The following is a 26,718-nucleotide window of genomic DNA, read 5'->3' as shown; positions in this document are numbered from 1 at the left end:
AGATTGGAAGCTTCTTGTGAGAGGCAGTATGGAAGCATAAGGATTGGGAGTCAGAAGACACTGATTTCAGTCCTGCCTCCATTATGTGTCTGCTGTGTAAATTTGGGCAAGTCTCTGAACATCTCTGTGCCTCAGTTTCCTCAATAATAAAATGGGGATAAAATATCCATTCTACCTCTCTCTTAATAATAATAATAATTATGGCATTTGTTAAGTGCTTACTATGTGCAAAGCACTGTTCTAAGCTCTGGGGAGGCTACAAGGTGATCAGGTTGTCCCACGGGGGGCTCACAGTCTTAATCTCCATTTTATAGATGAGGTAACTGGGCACAGAGAAGTTAAGAGACTTGCCCAAAGCCCAAGTCCTGTGCTCTTTCCACTGAGCCATGCTGCTTCTCTTAGACTGTTAGCTCCATGTAGGAAGGGTACTCTGTCCAATCTGATTATCTTGAGTTTACCTGGGCATTTAACATGTAATAAATCATTAGTAAATACCATCACTATCACTATTGATGCCTGCCTACTTGTTTTGTTTTGTTGTTTGTCTACCCCCTCCTAGACTGTGAGCCCCTTGTTGGGTAGGAATTATCTCTATCTGTTGCCATATAGTACTTTCCAAGCACTTAGTACAGTGCTCTGCACACAGTAAGCACTCAATAAATACGATTGAATGAATGAATGAATTAGGAATTGTTTTTTATATTTTAACTATATATTCTCTAAGCACCTAATGTACAGTTCTTCCCCCATTAAGCACTGGAAATACTGTAGATGATGATGAGGTTGATAATCTCCTCCTATATACCAGGAACAACTCTCGTAGACTGTAAATTTCTTCTTAAGCGCTTACTATGTGCCAAACACCATTCTAAGCGCTGGGGTAGACGCAAGGTAATGAGGTTGTCCCATGTGGGGCTCACAGTCTTCATCCCCATTTAACAGATGAGGGAACTGAGGCCCAGAGAAGTCAAGTGACTTGTCCAAAGTCACACAGCTGATCACTGGCGGAGTGGGGATTAGAACCCATGACCTCTGACTCCCAAGCATGGGCTCTTTCCACTGAGCCACGCTGCTTCTCTAGACTGTTAGCTTCTTGTTGGAAGGGCATTTCAGTGGAAGGAGCCTGGGCTTTAAAGTCAGAGGTCATGGGTTCAAATTCCGGCTCTGCCAATTGTCAGCTGTGTGACATTGGACAAGTCACTTAACTTCTCTGGGCCTCAGTTACCTCATCTGTAAAATGGGGATTAAGACTGTGAGCCCCCGATCACCTTTTAACCTCCCCAGTGCTTAGAACAGTGCTTTGCACATAGTAAGCACTTAATAAATGCCATTACTGTCTATCCTATTTATTTTATTTTGTTGGTATGTTTGGTTCTGTTCTCTGTCTCCCCCTTTTAGACTGTGAGCCCACTGTTGGGTAGGGACCGTCTCTATGTGTTGCCAATTTGTACTTCCCAAGCGCTTAGTACAGTGCTCTGCACATAGTAAGCGCTCAATAAATACGATTGATTGATTGATTGATTGATTATTATTACCAACTTTGCTACATTGTACTTTACCAAGCTCTTAATATAGTGCTCTGTAAGCACTATGTAAGCACTTCATTCATTCATTCATTTAGTTGTATTTATTGAGCACTGACTGTGCTCAGAGAACTGTAAGAAGCACCTTGGGATAGTACAATATAACAATAAACTGACACATTTCCTGCCCACAATGAGCTTATTATACTCTAGAGGGGGAGACAGACATTACTACAAATAAATAAATTACAAATATATATTTAAGTGCTGTGGGGCTGGGAGGGGGTAATGGATAAATGGAACAAGTCAGGGTGACACAGAAGGTTATGGGAGAAGAAAGGGGGGATTAAGGAAGGCCTATTGGAACAGATGTGCTTTAAATAAGGCCTTGAAGTGGGGGAGAGTGATTGTCTTTTGGATTTTAGGAGGGAGGGCATTCCGGGCCAGACACAGGATGTGGACAAAGGCTTGGCGTCAAGATAGGTAAGACTGAGGTACACTGAGAGGGTTAGCATTCTAGGAGAGAAGTGTGTGGGCTGGGTTGTGGTAGGAGAGTAGCAGTGTGAGGTAGTAGGGGGCAAGGTGATTGCTTTAAAGACAATGGTGAGGAATTTTTGTTTGATGAGGAAGTGGTTGGGCAACCACTAGAGTTTCTAGAAGAGGGGAGAAGCATGGTCTGAATATTTCTGTAGGAAAATGACCAAGGCAGCAGAAGGAAATACGGACTAGAGTGCAGAGAGGCAAGGAAGGAGACAAGGATAATGCCAAGGTTATGGGCTTGAGAAGGAGGAAGGGTAGTGGTGCCGTCTACAGTGATGGGGAAGTCGGGGGTGGGGGCGGGGGGACAGGGTTTAGGAGGGAAGATAAGGAGTTCTGTTTTGTACATGGGAAGACGACATCCAAGTAGAGATGTCTTAAAGGCAGGAGGAAATGTGAACCTGCAGAGAGGGAGAGATCAGACCTGGAGCTGTATATTTGGATCTTATCCACATAGAAGTGGTAGTCGAAGCCATGGGAATGAATGAGTTTTCCAAAAGAATGGGTGTAGATGGAGAATGGAAGGGGACCCAGATTTACTGATGGATTCATTGATTACTACATGTCAAGCACTGTACTAAGCACTGGTCTAGATACAAGACCATGAGATCAAACAGTTCCTGTCCTTCATGGGACTCACAGTCTAAGTATGAGGAAGGGTAGGTATTGAAACATGGAGAAGTTAGTGACTTGCCCAAGGTGTCACAGAAGGAAAGTGGCTGAACTGGGATTAGAACTCAGGTCCTCTGACTCCCAAATCAGTGCTCTTTCCACCAGGCCATGCTACTCCTCCAGCCTTGCTGACTGGTGCATTCAAAAGCATGCAATATGGAGTCTATATGCACTCTCTTCTAGACTGGTAGTAGCACTTTGTATCCCAATAAATGTGTCAAAGGTTATCAAATGGAAGCTACTATCCAAGATTGATTGCTCCCTCAATATCAGCACTCTTGGAAACAAACATTTTTCAATAATCTTTTGTATGAGTTGCTTAATGCTTTAAGATGACAACCAGTATGAAAAAAAACTGAAGTCAAACTCCACCCAAAGCGCAATATCAGAATATCTACTCCACTGCCATCCACCAGTACTTAAATTTTACCTCTTCAAGCCCACTTTAAAAATCATATCTCTTAATTCTTTTTATCCCTCGTAAGCTTGAAGAATAGGTAAAACAGCGAACTGTCTTGGGTGAATTAGGTCTCATCACGTAGGAAGACTAGAGGCTGGATTAAGGTCTTTTCTTCAATTCCATGTCCCATGATAGGTGAGATCTTCTGAGGTATAACAAAAAGCACTTCTGTCGTCTCTCAATTTACAACATTAGGCATTAAGATCTGTTTAATGTAATTGATCAATCAATCAGTGGGTATTTGAGTACTTACTGTGTGCACAGCACTGTTCTAATAATAATAATAATAATCATGATAATAAAAACAATTGTGGTATTTGTTAAGCACTTACTGGCACTGTACTAGTCAAGCAAGCATGTTGAACACGGTCCCTGTCCTACGTGATTCTTACACTCTCAATCCCCATTTTACAGATGAGGTAACTGAGGCTCAGATAAGTGAAGTGACTTGCCCAAGGTCACCCAGCAGACAAGGGGCAGAGGTGGGATTAGAACACATGACCAGACACCCAGACCTATGCTTAATCCACTGTGCCTTGTGGCTTGTCTGAGTGCTTAGAAGAGTACAATATAAGAGAAAATAGCAGACGTATTCCCTGCCCATACTAAGTTTGCAATCTAAATGGGGGGGATAGGCATTAAAGTGAATAAATAATCTTACCCCTTTCCTAGTTTAGGTTTTCTTGTTTCCCCCAGTCAGGAGGGGAGCATGGCATGGGGAGCCAAAAAATTACCTCACCAGCTCCCAATCTAAGCCATAGCAGAGAACAATCTCAAAGATCTGACAGTACAATCAGAACTCCATGTTTAATTTTTGATACGATTTTTATGTATTAATTATTTGCTATTTACAATGTGAAAAACATCAGTGTAGCTATATTACTCATCTTCAGTTGGTTGGGCACAGAACTTTAGATAATTTGGGTAAAAACAGGATACCTGCCTTGGTTCAGGAATCAGTTCCGCACTTAAAAAATTGTTCCTTGTGGGAAAAATAGTTTTGATTTTGCAATATTTTGACTTGAGACACCATTCTTACTGGTAGGTTATAAGCTCTTAGTACAATGCTCTGCACACAGTAAGCTCTCCATAAATATGAGTGAAAAAAAAACCAGGAACTATGTCTACTAACTTTTGTACTCTCCGAAGCACTTGGTAGAGTGCTCTACAAACAGAAAGCACTCAGTAAATATCATTGTTTGATTGATTGGTTTCAGACACCAATCGAACAGTAAAGCACAGAACTGCATATCCTTATTCTAATGCAATTTACAACACTGAATTTTCCTTGTGGACTGCCATGTTAAGCAAGTACATGAATTTTACAAAGTTATTACTGTTTTCTTTCTGAAAACATTTTTAATAGTTGATGTAACTGCTATCACTTAACTTGCATCCATCTGCCTTTTTCGCAGGCTTGTTCTCAGTTCTGTTTCTGACTACTTTGCTGCAATGTTTACAAGTGATGTTTGTGAAGCCAAGCAAGAAGAAATCAAAATGGAAGGCATAGATCCCAATGCTCTCTGGGATCTTGTTCAGTTTGCATACACAGGTATTGTAATATTTCAGAATTACACCTGTCTAAAAATGTTTTTCCGATGCAAATTCATAGTACAGAAATAAGGTACAGGTTTTCTACTTCTATAGCTATAGAGAATCTTTCATAAGGTGCTACTACTTCAAACCTGAGTATCATTCAGAACTTCGACATAGAAGTTTAGGTTTAATTAACAGAGAACGGGGGAATGTAAAACTACAGCTGAATACTTACTGGTAGATTTAACAGCTTCAGCATGTACCTAATAAATGGCAATATACACAAAGCAAATTTCCATATATGAATGTGTGAACAAGTATTATCACTCAGTGGTATTTATTGAGTGCTTACTGTGTGCAGAGTAGTGTACTGAGCACTTGAAAGAGTACAGTATAATAGAGTTGGTGTACCTGTTCTCTGTCCATGAGGATCTTACAGCCTAGCATACTCACAAGTTAGCAAACGTTGCAGATAATCTGACAAAGTTACCAGGGCATGGTTCAAGAAGAAAGTAAGCAAGAGTTTCTTCACTAGAATTATGAGGCTCTCCTCGGCTTGCTGATTAGATATTTTTTCAGAAGGATTCCAGGAAATGAAGGCCTCTGGCCTGATGGAAACATGATTTCCAAGCATCAAATTTCGTGGATCCCTTCCATTTCCCCTCCAATAAGTGCACACACTTTTCCAAAGCCTGGTTTGGCATCACTTATACATTATTAGCTACACATGATTCCTTTCCTCTGGGAATTTAGGTTCTAAAATAAACATTGAGGGACACATCAATAATAAACAACAGCTAGATATATACTCATGAATATAGCTGTCTTGTTTTTGATGACATCATTACTGACAGAGATTCTATCAGTGCTTTCATTGTGGCTGAAAATATAGATGCGTGACTGATATTTTCTTCTATATTGAGTGCAGGTAAAAAGAGTTCCTGGATGTATGGATGTGCATGTTCCACAAAGGACTTGTCTCTGTGTTTTAAATTGCCTCTTTGTATCTTTATCATGGCAAAATCTTTGCACATGGTGTGCTGCTTCTCTCTTTTTTAAAGCTTGACACCTCAGTCTATATATTCTTGGAATGGTTTCCCTGATCCAGGCTAATACATTACTTTTGTTTTTGATTGATTAGTTAACAATCATTTGCATATCTGCTTGGATGTGGGGAGTATGAGAATATTGCAGAAAGCTGTGATACTTACCTTGTCTTTATATTACTTACCTTGCCTTTAAATTGTTTTATCTTTGACAGAGCCCTAGTACATTTCCTAAAATATATATTTAATTCATTGAAGTGTAATCACATAAAAGTCTTACAAATACGGACAATACAATTACAGAGATAGAGCAAAGTGTCAGGTCTTATAAAGGACTGATACAGTGAACACTTCAGTAAATAAAATAAGATACCCAGTTCCAAAGGGTATTAGGAAGAAGGAGAGAAAATTAAACTGCCAAATAATGACTTGTTGAGTCATGGTGAAACACATTAACTCTGTCTGTGATACACATAGACTTAATTTTAACATTATTCTATAGTGTATTCCCAAACTATTACACTCCCAAAGAGGTATGGCATGCAGAAGACAGGGAAAACAGTTTCCTCCATGTCAGGCACCTGTGATCCCACTTCTTCCCAGGTGGCCTCAGCACAAGTTTGCCAGTTCAGGTTCTGAGCACAGGCTGTTAGCCCACGTAGGATTTAGTTCATCCATTCCATTGCATAGGCTGAGACAATCACCATCCCTTGGCTGCCCCAAAGATGTCAGTCAGATTCCATGGTTTGTCATTGGTGGTTGAGGAGGAAGCTGGCATCCCCCAGTTTCCAATGGTCCCATTCATCACTCTTGGTAACTTCTCCATGTCACAGAGCACTGGGGTCAATCCCAAACTGTGATAGGGCCGGGGCTGGAGTTGAACTGCGTTGGCAGCGGCTTGAGAGGATACTGTGGTCTGCTGCCCTCCCGGACAGGTTTTGGGGGATGTAACACGGCACCTCAGCATTGGTGTGTTTTGGGGGGGCGGGGAAGAGGCAGTGAACTTGGGATGCTGAAGCCAGTCCAAAAGTGGAATTGGCTCTGGGACTAATGGGAAGGTGAGGTACTGTGCATGGTAAGGAGGCATTGGCACAACTCGAGGTGCTCTGTAGCAACAGCAGTTCAGGCCCTCAGACTGTGCCACATATGAGAGAGTCATGGGGGAGTAGGAGGCGTTAGGTCCACGGTGAAAGCAGCTCAAAGCTCGAAGTCGCAGGGCTCACCTCACACCACAGGAATCACAAAGTGACTTGGCATTCCCTTTCTGAACTGTGGTGCTGACAAGCAACCAGGAGCTCCCTTGCACCCTGGAGCTCAACCCAGAATGTGAATTTAAGTGGGAAAGTTGAGAAGGAGTGAGGAAGACTGGGGACACCCTATGGGGGCAGAAAATCTATGTACAAGGGGATGTGGGAGGGTTTCCGTGGCATGCAGTTTGGCTGCATGATGACAGATGAACAGGAAGGTATGAAGCAAGAACTTGTGTCAGTTCCTTGATGGAAGCAACCCAGGGCTCATCTCTCTGCCATGGAGTCCAAGATTGCAAAAGACAATGTTCATCTCGGGGGCTGTGAATTCATAATTGCCAAGGTGCTATTTAGGAGGAAGAACCTAGGGTGAAGAGAAATTGTCTTCCAAATTAGATAGGATTTCAGGAAAACTTTGAAGAAAGATATGCTGTGGTTTAAAGGTTTTTAAGGGGTAAGGGTTTCTTGGCTGGATGATGACAGGCCCCAGGGCCAGAAGCAGGAAAGTTGAGAAAGAGTCATGGTGATAAGGTAATAATAATAATAATAATAATAATAATAATAATAATAACATTTATTAAGCACTTTCTATGTGTAAAGCACCGTTGTAAGTGCCGAGGAGGTTGCAAGTGATCAGGTTGTCCCACGGGGGGCTCATAGTCTTCATCCCCATTTTACAGATGAGGTAACTGAGCCCCAGAAAAGTTAAGTGACTTGCCCAAAGTCACACAGCTGACAATTGGCAGAGCCGGGGTTTGAACCCGTAACCTCTTATTCGAAAGCCAGCTTGGGTTGGTTCAAAAGAGAAAGCTGACTTTTGATGATATATTAAAAATGGGACACAACAACAAGATCTATCTAAGGGATTTAAAATAACCACAAAAGCTTTTAAGCACTTACCCATACCAGTATAATGGTTCTGGCAACTACTAAAAGAGTGTGCCACACTTGAAAGTGATGAAGATCATAAAATTATCCATTCTGAGGAGAAGAAAGGGAAGATTAGGGAGAAGCGTGAAAAGTCAAAAAGGTGTCTGGTTTACCTACTGACAGTGATGCTCAGTTGCAACATTGGTGTCATGCCATCCTTGACTCTGCTCTCTCATTCACCCCACATATCCAACGATCACCAAATCCTGCCGGTCTCACCTTCACAACATTGCCAAGATCTGCCCTTTCCTCTCCATCTAAGCCGCTACCTTATTAGTACAATCACTCATCTTGACCCAACTGGATTACCGCATCAGCCTCCTTTCTGGCCTCCCAACCTCCTGCCTCTATTCACTTCAGTCCATTTTCATTCTGCTGCCTGGATTATCCTTCTACAAAAACATTCAGGGCATGTCACACCCACCTCCTGAAAAATCTCCAGTGGTTGCCTATCAACCTCCATATCGAACAAAAACTCCTCACTATTGGCTTCAGAGCTCTCCATCAACTTGTCCCTTCTTATCTCATCCCCCTTCTGTCCTTCTACATCTCAGTCCGCACACTCCGCTCCTCTTGTGCGAACCTTCTCACTGTGCCTCGACCTCGCCTGTCTCACTCCCCAACACTTGCCCATGTCCTACCTCTGGCCTGGAACACTCTCCCTCCTCAAAGCTGCCAAACAATCAGTCTTCTCCCCTTCAAAGCCCCTACTGTAGACTCACCTCCACCAAGAGGCCTTCCCAGACTAAACCCCCTTTTCCTCATCTCCCCCTCCCTTCTGTCACCTAGACTCTCTCCCTTCCGTTCTTTCCCCTCTCCCTGCTCCACGGCACTTATGTATATATCTATAATTCTATTAATTTATATTGATGTCGATTTTCTTGTTTTGATGTGTATATATCTATAATTCTATTTATTTATATTGATGCCTGTTTACTTATTTTGATGTCTGTCTTTCCCCTTCTAGACTGTAAACCCAATCTGGGCAGGGAGTGTCTTTCTTTATTTCTGTACTGTACTTTCCAAGCACTTAGTCCACAGTAAATGCTAATAAATGCGATTGAATGAATGAATGAATGAATGAGGGAAACCAGATTTGGGCATTAGTATTGCATGAATAAAGGAGAAACAGAGGATTACTTGGTAGGGAGGGCCATGTTTTAGATAGTCGTTTTTTGCATCGGGGAGAGGACGGTGAATATGAAGTTGAGAATGGGAATGGAGCAGGTAGATGGACAGGGTATATAGAGTTTGGTAGATTCTGCCAAAGGAAGAGGTTGTGCTTCCAAAAATGAATGAATGAATCAATCTATGGAAGACTGTACACTCCTTATGTGCAGGGATTGTGTCTAACAACTCTTTTGTACTGTACTATCCCTAGCACTTAGTACAGTGATCTACACACAGTAAAGGCTCAATAAATACCATTACTTGACTGACTGAGTGCTTATTGTATATAACTTTCTATATAGATATTTATATAGGAATTGAGATGAATATTGGAGTTTGAGGAAGGATCAGAGTCCATGTACTAAATAAATAATTCCACATTTTCCCACTTTTCTTCAAGGAAAATGAGTCCATGTCCTGTGCAGCCCCCTTTTACTGTACACTCACCAAAAATCTTAGAATATTTCAGAATGCTCATGTCTTATTTTGCACTTCAGTGTTTTCTGAATAATTGCATATACTAATATGGGCTTTTATGAATCTCAAAGTACAATTACATAAATGCACCAATAAATCCATCTTTGGAACTATCTAAGTTAAGAAAAATGAAGGCAGCACAGCCATTGGACTGTTAAGGTTAATGCACTGAATGGAAAACTTTAGAAATAAAATTAAACAATTTTCTAAGACTCTAATACTTAATGGCAGTGAGAACTATTTTTACTTATTCTCACTGATGCCAAATATTAGAGGTTTAGAAAATTTTTTCTTTGTGTGTGGGTAAAAGAAAAATCCCTGAGAAAGGGATGTAGGGGTTATTTATGGCTGAACTGGTTGATAAAGGAATACTGGACTGAATTCAGGAATCAAAGACCCCAGTTAACCTAAATGACAGTAAATCTGTACTTAAATGGCCTCATAGTGGACATGTTAAAATGGTAAATTTTTAAAAAAGAGATTAAATAAGGTTAATGTGTTTGGTGGGTAGATATATCTTCAAAAATCAGGGGAGTGTTAAATTTGGATTGGATCTAACATTTAGAGTTGGCAGTAAATATAGAAAGGGTCACATGCAAGTACAATGTGTTGTTTCATGCAATGTAATATGGCACCTGAAAATTTGCCAATTTAAGCTGTGCTCTTTTGAGTTGTCATAAGATTGAACTTGATCACAACAGGATGGGGTGGTGCTTTCTTCTGTAAGAAAATGGTTTAATAACTTGATTTAATAATGGTCCTAGGCTGTTGTTTGATAGTACACTCATTTTGATCAAATGCATCAAAAAAGTTACTTCAAGCAAGTCAGCTTTTGGAATAGACATAATACAATGGTTGCTGACCATCTTTGATGTGGGACTCATCATAACATTTGATTTCATTTTAGAATAGAAAGTATTTTAGCATTAGTCACAACTTTTGTCAAGAGTAAGAGATGAAAAAAGCATCTCTGAAATACAGTTTTGTCTAAGAGCTTTCAAATCTATTTGTATTTCCATGAGTCACTTTTCACCTTCATGAGACATTTTCTAGGATGTGTGCATATATTTCATTTTATAGAACAATTTTACTTGGAGCACCTTATGGGGAGTGGTCATGTCTACTGACTTCACTGTATTACATTCTCCCAAGTGTTTAAAATAATGCTCTGTATACAGTATATGCTCAATAAACCCCACAGAGTGAATAGTTGATTGACATGCTACGTCTTAGACATATTCTTGATGTGGATCTTGGATAAAAGGTCAAGATCCTTAATCATATTTTCCAAATAGCAACAATGTTTTCGCATATTTCTCCCTTCTCCTGACCAACACTATTGTCCTTCTTCCATCTCATCCCCCAAAACCCAGAAATAGATCAGAATTAAACCTCACGCCACTCGCCCCACACTTGGGCCTCTTCCCTATCATACCATGTCTGTGATATTGGTTAGCAGCATGGTGCAGTGGATGGAGCATGATCCTGGGAGTCAGAAGGTCATGGGTTCCCATCCCAGCTCCTCCACATGTCTGCTGGGTGACCCTGGGCAAGTCATTTCACTTCTCTGTCTCTTGGTTACCGCATCTGTAATATGGGATTGAGACTATGAGTCCCACATGGGACAGGGACTGTGTCAAAGCCGATTTGCTTGTATCTACACCAGAGCTTAGTTACGTGCCCGGCCACAATAATCATTTAACAAATAGCACAATTATTATTATTATTAATAAATTATCTAATTATCAATCAATCAATCAATTATCATTACAGCGCCTATTGCATTTTTCTCTCTGCTCAATGTCCTTAGAACACTAATTCCTTGTATTTGTTATCCACTGTTTCAAAAAATGTTTTAATTTGTTTGTGTTTAACCCACTAACCTTCAAGTGTCAGTGGGTAACCCTAATCTTGATGTTGTAGAATTTAATGAAGATCAATTTTTTGTTCATCCTGTTTATACCTTTCATAATTTTGTAAATTTTCTCTATTTCACTTTTATGTTAGCCAGAGGAAGAACTCAGTAAAATAAGTAGTAAAGGAATAGAGGTAGTAAAAGAATATGAAATATAGGAGTAAATCAGGGAAATAAATATATACAGTTACATGTGTACCATTGTAATGACTATCCCCAATCTTTTACATATGTATATGATTGGGGGATTGTGGTTCAGGCATGTGTACTGCAAGTGTTATACTATACTCTCCCAAGTGCTTAGTTCAGTGCTCTGTGATAGGAAGTGCTCAATGAATATCATCGACGTTAATTGGTACATATTACATATATTCATTATAGAAATAAAGGATTGCTGCTTTTATGTTCAAATTTAAGTTTTTTAAACTTCTTACTCCTACTCAAGTATCTTAGCATACCTGAGAATTGGTTTCATTTTTGGACTTTAGGACTTAGGACCTCAATCCATATTAAGTCTGTTTCATTCCATTGGATACATTTGAAGTATTTACAATTGTACATATATTTTAATTCAAATATTCACAGCTTCACTTTTGGAGAATTGGTGCTCTTAAATACTTTTTCTGAATATAAAAACCACTGGAAATCCAGGATTTACTTAGAACAAAAATTCAGATAAGCATTTTAGGTTTTCAGCTCCCTTAGAGCTGAAACAAACTTAGAACATTTTTCCATTTGTATTTTAGTAGATGTCAAATTACTTTTGAAAATTTTACCTGCCAATCACTTTTTTTAAAGGGTAATTTACTTATTTAGGTTTGTTCTACGTTTACCTTGTTACTACCACTTCTATCATAATGTCCAGGTTATCATGCATAATACTCAATTATGTTCACTCAAATATGCATCTTGCAAATACTCTAGTGGTTCCTTCTTCCCTCCATAAATGGTTACATTCAATGTCTTTCAGAGAGAAAAGAAGCCATTTTTTCACTTCCTAAATTTAGTACTTTATCACAGTCACTACATAGGACTACATAGAAAGAAGTCACCTACAGTTTGGCAACAAAATCACACAGTATAACTATGTTCCTAAATTTAGTAGTACTAGCTCAACAGTTGATGTATGAGCTCATTCTGAATTACATTTTCCTTTTTAAATTATTTTAAAATTTTGGAGGTTATACTTCAGTTATGTTACACATTTGATTCTTACAGATTCAGGATAAACAAGGATCCAAATATGTTTTAGAGTGAGTCGCAAAACCTTATATTTTACAGAGAAGCAGTATGGTTTAGTGGAAAGAGCGGGCTTGGGAGTCAGAGGTTGTGGGTTCTAAACCCTGGTCCGCCACTTGTCAGCTGTGTGACTTTGGGAAAGTCACTTAACTTCTCTGTGTATCACTTACCTCATCTGTAAAAATGGGGATTAAGACTGTGAGCCCCTTGTGGGACAACCTGATTATCTTGTATATCTTCAGTGCTTTGAACAGTGCTAGGCACATAGTAAGTGCTTAACAACAATACCATCATTATTAGTTTTATAATTATATTGTAATTATTTCCTAGGACAACATATTAAAATTATTAGTCTGTGAACTTCTTGAAGGAGGAGTCTTTTTTTTATTATATTCAGTAAATAAGTTTGGTGATTGTTTGTCATAACCAATGAAAGAAATGACTAGGTTCCCACCTGTCCAGCACCAGCTAAGGATCTAAAATAATATATCAATTAGCACCTGCTGACTGCAAAACACTTTATTAAATACTTGAGAAAGTACAGCTGAAGCAAAGCACATAAATTCAGTCCGTGAGGATTTTGCAGTCCAATGGGTTGACAAACTCCCATAATTATTTACAGAGAGAGAGAGCCAGGGAAAGAACACAATAAAATAGGCAGTAAATCAAATAGGATGAAATAAGAGTAAATCAGAAGAAATGAATATACACAATTGAATATAAACATATTCATACATTATTACTGAGCATGGGTATGCAAACAAACATCTGTAAGAGGAACTGTTAAGGTGATTAAATTTGAAGTGGTAGGAATGAACTGCTGAAGCTTTCTGAAAGGACGTGGAATATCAGAAGGGCTTTGAAATGAGGGAAGGAGTGGGACTGAAATCCAAATTTTAAAGCAGACCTTCATAGGGTGCATACATGTATTAGTATGCATGAAATGCTTGATTTTCAGCATTGTATTCAGGATCACAGGAGTAGGGCCTAACTAAACATACCCTACCCCAATGCTTGAGTAGGGACTGTCTCTATATGTTGCCAACTTATACTCTCCAAGCGCTTAGTACAGTGCTCTGCACACAGTCAGCGCTCAATAAATATGATTGATTGATTTTTCAGGCCTCTTTATAGTTTGGCTGCCCTTTCCCCTTCATGTCCCCTTCATGTCCCCTTCTCAACCTTGCTGATATAGCTGCTGATTGAGCATTACGAAGATGGTGTCCTTCACAAAATGGCTGCCTCCAAACAAACCATTCTAGTGTATCATTTCTCTTAAAACAAAGGGACAAAGGGGAATCTCATGTCCTGAAGCTAAACCCTTAAAATTCTCAGAGCTTCAGCCTCCTCCCACTTCTCAGTCCACCCACTGAGGATTCGGGATTAATGAATAGCACAAACAGGTGCTGAGCTCCAGTGCTTACTTAGAAGGTGAGCCTCATGTGGGACAGAGACTGTCCAACCTGATTAAACATGTATCTATCTATCCCAGTGCTTGGAACAGTGCTTGAACCTTAGAGTGCTTAACAAATACCATGAAAAAAAAGTGCTAATTCCAAGCCTGGTCACTAGCTCAAGATGAAGCTATGAAGATCTCAATGTCTCTAAAGGAAATCTTGCTGAATTCTTGGTTGGGAGCAATCATTAAACTGCTAGTTAGTGAGTAGAAAGGGGAACACTCTGATGTTTAAGAGCTGGCTCTGGTGATTAGATGGGGAGTCTATACAGTGCAGAGATGACTCCAGTGTGCCAGCCCATATGTGCCTACTCATGCAATGACAACTTAATGTAGAGTGTTACTATAATGTAGAGTGGGAAGAAGGGAACTCTCCACCACCCTTTACCCTCCAGTTGCCACCCAGTAGCAGCCTTTAATTTAGGAAGAAAATACTTGATGGCAAAGATGATGAGGAAGAGGAGAAGAGTGGGGTCTCTCCTATTCCTGGTATCGGTTCCCTTTTCCCCTTAATAATAATAATAATGACATTTATTAAGTGCTTACTATGTGCAAAGCACTGTTCTAAGCACTAGGTGGTTACAAGGTAATCAGGTTGTCCCACATGGGGCTCACAGTCTTAATCCCCATTTTTCAGATGAGATAATTTAGGCACAGAGAAGTGAAGTGACTTGCCCAAAGTCACACAGCCGACATTTGGTGGAGTCAGGATTTGAACCCATGCCCTCCGACTCCAAATCCCGTGCTCTTTCCACTGAGCCACACTGCTTCTCTGCCCTTCCTCATCTCCTCCAAGACAAAAAGCTTCCTGGGACTGGGACTGCCCACAGCTCATTTTCCTCTCTGCTGTCATTCTGGCTGGTGATGCTGAAGAGATGTCATCAAGGATCACAGGAGCAGGGCCTAACTAAACATACCCTACCCCAAAATCTAGTAAAAGTGGCTCTATTAGGACCATACTTGACAATAATCAGAGTTGTTTCTGTAGAAGAATGACACTACTCCTTGTGAACTGTCTAAATTGGGCATTGAGCAAATCCAGATTTCCAGTGGAAGGACAACCCCCAGCGATAGGCACTGAATACAACTTTTGGATACATTGTTCATCTTCAGGACAATCACAATTAGAGAGGCATAGGTCTCTGGCTTCCTGAATCTAGAGGACAACATCTGAAGACTTGATCAGGAGCATCATCGCACAAAACTGAGAGCTGTATTTTCTGATGTGCAAGTCTCTATGTCAGGGTGACTGTCTGTGTATTCATTCATTCATTGGTATTTATTGAGCACTTACTGTGAGCTAAGTACTGTACTAAGCATTTGGGAGAGTACAAAACAACAACGAACAGAAATGTTCCCTGTACACAACAAACTTGTACTGCCCATTTCCTCCTCCCTTGAGATTCAGAATTAACACTATCTGAGTCTTGGAAAAGTATGAGTCCCAAAGGGTGAAAAAGTAGGTGGGAAATTCAGAGGAGGGATGCCCTATCATCGTACCCTTGGGCAGAAGAAGGAGGGAGCGGGGGGGAAATGGAGAAGCACTTAGTACAGTGCTCTGCACACAGTAAGTGCTCAATAAATACGATTGAATGAATGGGAAGAAAAATGGCAGAGAAGAGAGGGTTATGGCAGGGACAAGGCAGAATGCATCCTTTGTAAGCCAACTCTCCTGGCAGTGTCTACTATCAGGGCAGGATAAATGCAATTTTTCATTCATTCAATAGTATTTATTGAGCGCTTATTGTGTGCAGAGTACTGTATTAGGTGCTTGGAAAGTACAGTTCAGCAACAAATAGAGGCAATACCTACCCAACAACGGGCTCACATCTAGAAGCAATTCTACTGCAGAATTTACTTGCCCCTGCCTGGTACTGAACAGATCACAACTTTGCTTTAGGAGATGCCTGTGGGTCAAGTTGAGTTAACTGCAAGTACTTAAGTCATCATCTTAATCTGCACATTATTTAGGTGATTGGCTAGTGACATAATGTGTTTTGACTCAAACTCCCAACCTCTTCACATCCAGCAGACCACTATTTTACCCATCTTCAAGACCCTTTTTCATTCATTCAGTCAGTCATATTTATTGAGCGCTTACTATGTGCAGAGCACTGTACTAAGCACTTGGGAAGTACAAGTTGGCAATATACGGAGATGGTCCCTACCCAACAATGGGCTGGGAATCACGGTGTTAATCCCCATTATATAAATGAGGCAACTGAGGCACAGGGAAGTTCAGTGAGTTGCCCAAGGCCACACAGCAGAGAAGTGACAGAGCTGAATTAGAACCCATGACATTCTGAATCCAAGGCCTGTGCTCTATCTACTATGCCCTGCTGCTGATTCTGCCAACTGGGAGTGGCATCATACTAAAATGTGATTTCTCCAAGCTTTTTCCACTACAGTTACCACTTCAGAGCTTCATAACCAAATCACAGGGGTATTCACCACCCCCTACCAATTTACATTTTACTGTTTCCATTTGACAGTCATATATTCATAATGACCTAGAGAATAGAGCACAGGACTGGGAATCAGAAAGACCTAGGTTCTAATCCTAGCTCCACCACTTGTCTGCTGTGTGACCTTAAGCAAGTCACTTAACTTCTCTGTGCCTCATTTACATCATCAGTAAAATGGGAAATCCTAATGTGAGTCCCATGTGAGATATGGAGTGTGTCCAGTCTGATTAACGTGTAACTACCCTAGGGCTTAGAACAGTGTTGGGCACATAGTAAGTGCTAAACAAGTACCATAATTATTGTAAGGTTAAATTACAATTGTCTTCATTTTTCAGGCTGTTTGGAATTGAAGGAGGACTCTATTGAAAATCTTTTGTCAGCCGCCTGTCTTCTTCAGCTTCCTCAAGTAGTCGAAGTATGTTGTCATTTTCTCGTGAAGCTTTTACATCCATCTAACTGTCTTGGAATCCGAGCATTTGCTGATGCTCAAGGATGCATTGAACTTATGAAAGTGGCTCACAGTTATACTATGGTAAGAATGTCTTGCTGTACTCATATATTCAGGGCCTTATCATATAATTCCAAAAATGTTATTCGAAGACATTATTTTGTTGCTATTCAATGAAACAATAAACACTGTGATCACTCTTCAGTGTACAGTAAAAATATTCTATACATTCCAGATCATGTGGAGTACTTCTTCTAGGCAGAAACACAGATGCCTAGAGAGAAATTAGAGTTTTATTATATCATTCATCAATGATTTAGAAGATTTTACTTTGATTTTACATAGACTGTTGGCTCCATTTGAGACAGGGACTGTGTCCTACCTGATTAGCTATATCTACTCCAGATAGTACAGTACTTAGCACATAAAAATGACTTAACAAATGCTTATGAATGCACATATAAAATGTAACATTTTTCTCTCTTCCTTCCTTGATATTTTAGCTTATTTTTCTTGCCCTGTGTCTACTCTCTCATTGCTCCTCCTTTAATCACTTCCAATTTTTCACAGGGTTGGATTTTGTTTGAATCCATAAAAAGTAATGACAAAACCCGATTACGGTAAGGGTTATGGCTATACAATTTTGCAGCATTGCTCCAAATATTACCCAGATGCATAGGTGAATCTTGAAGGATCTTTTCAGAGGGTTTTCCCCCATATGTGCTAGAAGATCATTTTACAAGCCATTCTTGAACCTGAGGGACTAAGTAATTATTCTTTCAAATGTTTTATTTATTTTGTCTTTGTACTACACATCTAAGTAATATTACTTAGACATATTATTTAAAATTATTTAAATAAGTTATTGGATTAAATAAAATATGGAAATGGTTTACTTCATTATTGTTAAACCTCATTTTAGAGAATGTAACGAACAAGCCACTACACTGATGCTTGCATTTAATTTGCATATGGTATTAAAATGAATATCTTCTTTTACAGCTAGCCTAAAAACCAAATTCCCTTATCCCCATAAGTATCTAAGTGCATTTAGTGACTAGATTGAAATCATTATTTAAACAGAACTGTTTCATTCAACTGCTTTGGGGAACAGAAATTCTTTACACAAAAGCAACTGCTATTTTAATGTTTTTCCTAGTTATTTGAATGTTGCTTTGTATTGGAACATTCTGTGCCAAATAAGTATCTATATCTTTTGTTCTATAATCCTATATATTAGTGCAGACATAACCTGCTATTAGAAACTCCAGGCATGCACCAGGAATTTCTGAAGAATCAAAATCAATATAGTATTTCTCTCAAGAAAATAATCAGGTGAGGTTGGTAGGGCTCCTCCATGACTGTCTCTATCTCCAGGTGTCATGTCTCTTCATCCAAAATGTATTGGACTAGATCTCTCTTTCTGTCCATTGCTTTGCCTGGATTTTCTGTCCATTTCTGGCACTTTGCATTATTTCCTATGGAAGGCTATGCTCCACATTGTGCTGTTTATTTTAACAACATTTTGTTAGGGCTCAGTGGAAATAGCACAGGCCTGAGAGTCAGGAGAACTGGGTTATGCTGCCTTTAACCTGCTGGGTGGTCTTGGGTAAGTCATTTAACTTCTCTGTGCCTCAGTTTCTTCACCTGTACCATGGAAGTTTTCCCTCCTCCTTAAACTGTAAGCTTTGTGTGAGACACAGATTGTGACTGTCTTGCTTATCTTGTATCTACTCCAGGATGTAGTATAATGCTTGGCAAATAGTAAGTGCTTTACTAATACAAATATTAATTATTATATAATCAAGTAAGAGTACTAATTAGGAAGTACCAGCAATAGAAAATCTACAACACATTTACAAAGTAGTGCCAAAGAAGAAAATGTACAATTTTAAACTATATCCCGTAATAACCATGACTAGAAAATTGTATCTATAAATAAGATGCATGTTTCTATATGGCTTTAGAAATGGCCAGCTCAATTTGACTGAAGTAGTTTCCTATTCACGAACCTGAGTTGCTGCTCCCAGTCCCACAGCACTTATGTACATATCTGTAGTTTATTTATTTTTTTTAATGTCAGTATCCCCCTCTAGATTGTAAGCTTGTTGTGGGCAGTGAATGTGTCTGCTAATTGTTGTACTTAGTTGTACTTGTACTAATTAGTATTTCTGCTAATACTCTCCCAAGTGCTTAGTACTGGGAGAGTACTTAATAAATGCAACTGAATAAATGAATGAATGTGTGCTCATAAAAGGCTGAAGAAAAGATTTCATATTCATTCATTCAATCGTATTTATTGAACACTTACTAGATGCAAAGCACTGAACTAAGAGCTTGGGAGAGTGCAACATAACAACAAACGGACAAATTCCTGCCCACAGCAAGCTCAAACTAGAGCTGGGGGAGGGAGGCAGACATCAATACAAATGAGTAAATAAATCAATTACAGGTATATACATATGTGCTGTGGACATGGGAGGGAGGATGAATGAGGGAGAAAGTAAGAATGGCACAGAAGGGAATGGGAGAAGAGGAGAGGAAGGTTTTGTTAGGGAAGGCTTCTTGGAAGAGATGTACCTTCAATAAGGCTTTGAATGTGGGGAGAGTGATCATCTCAGTTGGATATGAAGAGCGAGGTTGTTCCAGGCCAGAGTTCAGAAGTGGGCAAAGGTCAGGAGTGAAATGAGATCGAGGCACAGTGGGCAGGCTGGCTCTAGAGGAGCAAGGCTCTCCATCACCTTGCCCCCTCCTACCTCACCTCCCTTCTTTCCTTCTACAGCCCAGCCCGCACCCTCAGCTCCTCTGCCGCTAACCTCCTCACTGTGCCTTGTTCTCGCCCGTCCCATTGTCAACCCCCGGCCCACGTCCTCCCCCTGGCCTGGAATGCCCTCCCTCTACATATCCACCAAGCTAGCTCTCTTCCTCCCTACTGAGAGCTCATCTCCTCCAGGAGGTCTTCCCAGACTGAGCTCCCTCCTTTCTCTCCCCCTCCTCCTTCTCCCCATCCTCCCCTTACCTCCTTCACCTCCCCACAGCACCTGTATATATGTATGTATGTTTGTACATATTTATTACTCTATTTTACTTGTACATATTCTATTTATTTCATTTTGTTAATATGTTTTGTTGTCTGTCTCCCCCTTCTAGACTGTGAGCCCGCTGTTGGGTAGGGACTGTCTCTATATGTAGTTGACCTGTACTTCCCAAGTGCTTAGTACAGTGCTCTGCACATAGTAAGCACTCAATAAATGCGATTGAATGAATGAAAGGTGTGCGAGCAGGTAGGAACTGACAGGTTGAACTGACTGGATTTAGTGACAGATTGAATATGTAGGTTGAATGAGAGAGGTGAGACAAGAATAGCACCACGGTTATGGTCCTGTATGACCAGAAGGATGGTGTGCTATCTACAGTGACAGGAAAGTCTGGGGAGAACAGGGTTTAGGTGGGAAGATGATATGTTCTGTTTTGGAGATGTCAAGCATTAATGTCCTGAAATCAGAAGGAAAGGCACAGCTGCAGTAAAGGAGATTTCAGGGCTGGAGATGTAGATTTGGGGATCATCCGCAACGAGACGGGAGTGGATTTAAATGGAGAATAGAAGAGTCCCCAGAACTGAGGCTTGAGGGACTCCCACAGTTAGGGAATGGGAAGCAGAGGAGCAGCCCACAAAAGAGACTAATAATGAGCATCCAGAGAACCAGAAGAGAACAGTGTCAGTGAAGTCAGGGTTGGATGATGTTCCCAGTAGGAAGGGGTCTTAATCAGTGCTTGGTTACAATAATTGTGCAAATTTCTGTAATTTCTTTATTCCTATTAATGTCTTTCTTTCACTGTAGACTGTAAGGCCAACTCTGTAATATTGTATTTTCCCAAGTGCTTAGTAAAATGCGATGCACAAAGTAAGCATTCAATAAATACAGTTTATTGATTGAAGTTTCTCAAGTCTCTGTACAGGGTCCCCTTTGATTTTCCATCTACACACATTCCCATGGAGAACACATTTGCTCCCATGTCTTATACCAACATGCAGATGATTTCCAACTCTACATCTTCAGTCATGATCTTTTTCCTCCTCTGCAGTCCTAACATTGACTTTCCCATCACTATAGATAGCACAATCATCCTCCATATCTCACATTCCTGTAAACTTGGCTTTTTCTTCAACTCAACCCTCTCAATACACCAACATATTAAATCTGTTGATTCAAATGCTACTGATTCTACCATCGCAACATCACTAAAGTCCACCCTTTCCTCTCCAATCAAACTGCTACTATGCTAATCCAAGCACTTATCCCATCCATGTTTCCTCAATCCTTGAGAACATTCAGTGGTTGTCAATCCATCTCTGCTTCGAACGGAAACTCCTTACCATCGGCTTTTAAGTACTCAATCACCTTTCCCACTCCTACCTATTCTTCTACTGCAGCCCAGCTCACACACTTCAATCCTCTAATGCCAACCTACTCACTGTACCTAGATCTCATTTATCTCACCACCAAACTCTCACCCATATCCTGCCACTGGTCTGGAACGCCTTCCCTCTTCACATTTGACAGACAATTTCTCTCTCCCTCATTCATAATAATAATAATTATTATTATTATTTGTTATTATTATGGTATTTGTTAAGTGCTTACTATGTGCCAGGCGCTGTTCTAAGCATTCTAACTTTTACAGATGGGGTAACTGAGCCACAAGAGAAATGAGGTCACTTGCCCAGTGTCACAAAGCAGATAAGTGGCAGAGTGGATTAGAACCCATGACCTTCTAACTCCCAGAGCACAGGCCTTACAGATTCTCAAAGCCTTATTGAAGGCATATTTTCTCCAAGGAGGCCTTCCATGACTAATCCTTTGTTTCCTTTTCTTCCACTCCCTTCAGACTTGCTCCTATTATTCATCGCCCCTTCCAAACCCACAGCACTTATGTACATATCTGCAATTAATTTATTTGTATTAATGTCTGTTTCCTCCTCTAGATTGTAAGCTTGTTGTGGGAAGGGAATTTGTCTGCTAGATTGCTATATTGTACTCTCCCAAGGGCTTAATTAAGAAATGCCATAAAAAGTACTCTGTACACAATAAGTGCTCAATAAATACAATTGATTGATTGATTGGTTGATTCTGCCATGACCACTGCATCAACCTCTTTGCTTATCTCTCTGCCTCTGTCTCTCCCCTATCTAGTCCTTACTTCCCTTTGCTGCCCAGAAGAGTTTTTCAAAAAAAAGAACCTTCAGTAGTTCTCCATCTACCTCTGCAACATACAAAACCCTCATCATTGACTTTAAAACAATCACCTTGCCCCCTCCTACCACACCTCAATACTCTTCTACTACAACACTGTTCACACACTTCACTCCTCTAAAGAAAACCTACTCACTGTTCCTTGTTCTCATATACCTTGCCGCAGACATATCACACATTGCCTCTAACCTGGAATGGCTTTCCTCTTCATATCTGACAATTATTTGCCCCTCCTTCAAAGCCTTATTGAAGGCATGTTTCCTCCAAGAGGCCTTCCTTGATTAAGGCTTTTTTTTCCTTTTCTTCATTCATTCAATTGTATTTATTGAGCACTGACTGTGTGCAGAGCACTGTACTAAGCACTTGGGAAGTACAAGTTGGCAACATATAGGGACGGTTCCTACCCAACAACAGGCTCACAGTCTAGAAGGGGGAAACAGACAGCAACAAAAGAAACATGTGGACATGTGTCAAGTCGTCAGAACAAATATAATTAAAGCTCAATGCACATCATTAACAAAATAAATAGAATAGTAAATATGTACAAGTAAAGTAAATAGAGTAATAAATCTGTGTCCACTCCCTTCCTTGTCCCTCTGACTTGCTCCCTTTCTTCATTCCCTTCTGAGTCCCACAACACTTATGTACATATATGTTATTTATTTAAATCAATGTCTATCTCCTCCTCTAGACTGTAAGGTCACTGTGGACATGGAATGTGTCTTTTATATTGTTATAATGTATTTCCCTTAAATGCTGCACACAGTAAGTTTTCAATAAATATGATTGAGCTTATCAACTCTCTGATTTACGGCTTCAACATAGCATGCAAACTTCACTCCTGTAACACTCATGGACCTCTTGTCCATATCCTGCCTCTGGCCTGGAACCTTCTCACCTTTCATAATAACAGATCATCACTCACCTACCTTCAACATCTTATTCAAATCATATCTCCTCCATGAGACCTTCCCCAAATAAGCCCTCATGTCCCTTCCACTCCCTTGGATTGTCCTTAAACTTGAATTTGTTCCCTTATTTTCTTGACCCTCTGCCCCACAACACTTATATATACATATCCATAATTTATTTTAATGTCTCTGTCCCCCTCCAGACTATATTCTCCTTGTGGGCGGGAAACATTTCTACAAACTGGATAATATTGTATTCTTGCAAGCGCTGAGTATGGTGCTCTGTACACAGTAAAATTGATTGATTGCGGATGGAAAGAAACATTATTAAAATATTCTATACATACATCAAAAAGTATGTCAGGTTCCCAGAATAATTCACAATGAAAAGATTAATGCACATTTAAAATTATCTATAAAATAGCATATGATTTATGTACCCTTCTTCATGTCTAATTGCAACTATATTCATTTTGTTGATCGTGTGTGAATTTTATATAAGTATGGTGCTTGACTTTGAGTTGAAGATAATTTATGTTATTTAAGATGTTTTCATTGTAATAGTGTAAATGTATTCAGTGAAACAACCTATTTTGGTAAGTACAGGATTAAGTTTGTTGTCATTTATTATTTGTACAGTAGATGGAGGCCTCACTTTACACATAAAAATGATTGCATTTTACTACTACATTTAGTTTCTAATATGTCTAAAATAACCATTTTGATTGATTCCTATAGTAAATGTTCACTGAGCTTTTCCATTTTGAAATGCAAAATAGTCATTCCTCCATATCATTTAATAAGGTTATATGTAATAGCAATAGCCTGAGTTAGAAACAATAGCATTGTTAGCATTGCATAACTCATTAGAATATCCCAAATAAAATGCATCTTTATGCAAAGGAAACCGAGTATGTAATCAGCAATTATCAAACTCCAGCTAATCTAGTGGGACAGTTTGTCCCAACCCAGGAAGCCCAGACCTTCCTAGATGCACAGAAGCTCTAAGAAGCCATTAGAGTGGCAGGGAAGGAACTGTATTTCTATATGAAATTTCTGCATAACTCCAATGGAGAAGTATCAGTGTCAGGAGGTTGGCCCACTGTTTCAGTTTGTTCCCTTCTCTCCCTATCTAGTGAAGTAAATCAAGAGTGACAATATCCAGGACAACTGATATTTTATAGCTTCTTATCAAAAATGTTTTCTGTAAGTACAACCAACAGCTCTCCTATTTTAATTTAAACAAATTCCTCTTTCTTGACTTTCTGTTAACACAGAAACCAAGAGAAATGCTGCAAAAATAGTCATTGCCTTCCTCCTCATAGGCAAAACACAAAAATGTACTTTTATCTTTTTGAAGGCAATCACACAGACATCTTTTTTTTTATTCCCCCAAATTCCATTCTCCCAATTCCCTGAACCATTTGTCTTAAAACCAATGTTCAGTCACTTTCTTCTGGTTCCAGTTCCTTTCTTTTGATCCTCTTGACATATATTAGTGTGGAGACCAAAACTGAACATAATGATTACTATGCATAAAACTAATTCCATAGAATTCCATACTTTCCAGCTCATGAGGGTTCAGTCCTATTGATATACCAAAATATCAGTCTTTTTTATATAATTACAAGGCATTGCAAATGCATTTTCAGACTCCAGTCATTTATGGTGCCAGGTCTTTCTTTGGTATCGGCAACACTTAGATGTATTTTTGGCTTTGAATGTAGAGGTATACTTCTTCAAAAATTAGGGTCATGAGCAAGTAACCACATTCTGGTCAATTTTCTATGAGAAGCAGCGTGGCTCAGTGGAAAGAGCATGGGCTTTGGAATCAAAGGTCATGGGTTCAAATCCCGGCTCTGCCAATTGTCAGCTTTGTGACTTTGGGCAAGTAACTTAACTTCTCTGTGCCTCAGTTACCTCAACTGTAAAATGAGGATTAATACTGTGTGACAACCTGATCATCTCGTAACCTCCCCAGCACTTAGAACAGTACTTTACACCTAGTAAGTGCTTAATAAATGCCATCATTATTCTTATTATTATTATTATGGTTTGAAGGACCTCCTTTATTATGGTAAAATATGTGTTCAAAAGTAAATTATAGATGCTTTTCCATCTGGGTAGGATTCCCTTTATGTTTATGATGAGGGAGGTTTTGGACATACTTATCAACTATGTGATAGTAATAAATATAATCATCCTTATCCTGTGTTTATTGTTCTTTTATAGCTTTAGCCACCATCAATAGGTCAGAGCTTGGAAAATTGGTAAGCAGATTTGTCTGTTCTGAAATATTCCCAGATATTTTTAAACTTCCCTAAAATAGTCAGAGTTGAAGGGTATTTAGGCATTTCCCTTCTACACTGTGAAAAAGAAGCAGGGCTGGGTGATAGGTGCAGCCCTGCTCAATCTGTTCGTTGCTGCCTTGTTCAAGGTTGCAATGAGTGATATGCAATATGGGGTGGAAATACAATTCTGACTGCTAGAAAACTCAAATTAATTGAGTCACACATGAAAAATACAGCAGGCTAATGTTTCTCAGTGAAAATGGTGGTTTGAAATGCTTACTTATAACTCTCCCTAATGCTGTCTTGTCCCAAAAAAGGGATTTCAGGATGTAGCTGAGAAATTTTTACACTGAAGGTTTAGGATATGGGAGCAGGTGGTGTGATTTTCTTCTCCCTGTAGAAACAAGTTTTGGGGATGGGATCTCTCATAGTCCTTTAAGTTCCTGAAAGTCTCTAAATACTTAAAAGGGATCATAAATGTAAATTAGTGCAGAACATGAGAGAATCTATAAATGGATCTGAATCATCACTTTTTGTTCTTCCAACTTGCATTTACGGTATTTTCAGGAAGACAATGGGAAATTCTTTCTCACTTTAGAAATAGGAAAAAAGGATGATTATTCAAATCAGAAAAACAGCTCTTAACTCATCGAGGTGATTGAACTACATTAATCAGGAACTTGACAGGATAGAGGGTTTTAAATATTAAGTGATTGATACACCGTCACTGTCACAGCTGTCTGATGTCAGTAGGGAAATATCTATTGAATTATACATCAACAACATAATGTATAACATCATCTAAGTGATTATGTCATTTTTTGACAACAGGACTTAAAAGATTTATGGATCATTGTAGCCATGTAGGGTCCTGAATATCAGATTAACCATAGGCTGATATACTTTAAACATATGCAGGCAAAATAATTATGCTAAAAACTTGCATCTCAACCATAAAACAAGACGAGAGAAGAGAAGCAGCGTGGCTCGGTGGAAAGAGCACGGGCTTTGGAGTCAGAGGTCACGGGTTCGAATTCCGCTCCGTCGCATGTCAGCTGTGTGATCTTGGGCAAGTCACTTAACTTCTCTGGGCCTCAGTTACCTCATCTGTAAAATGGGGATTAAGACTGTGAGTCCCAC

At 39.6% G+C, this 26,718-nt stretch overlaps 1 protein-coding gene across 1 annotated transcript in view; it reads left to right on the top strand.

The window, feature by feature from the left end:
* The window catches only part of KLHL1 (kelch like family member 1), a 277,918-nt gene that overhangs the window by 96,731 nt on the left and 154,469 nt on the right, over window positions 1–26,718 (top strand). The window contains 2 exon segments of the mRNA XM_038772560.1: window positions 4,608–4,744; window positions 17,009–17,205. Coding sequence (XP_038628488.1) covers window positions 4,608–4,744; window positions 17,009–17,205 — 334 coding nt within the window.

Source organism: Tachyglossus aculeatus, chromosome 2 (genome assembly GCF_015852505.1).
Source record: "Tachyglossus aculeatus isolate mTacAcu1 chromosome 2, mTacAcu1.pri, whole genome shotgun sequence".
Lineage (NCBI taxonomy): Eukaryota > Metazoa > Chordata > Mammalia > Monotremata > Tachyglossidae > Tachyglossus > Tachyglossus aculeatus.
Note: the sequence above shows the minus strand (reverse complement) of the source record. Positions and strands in the feature narration are given on the sequence as shown.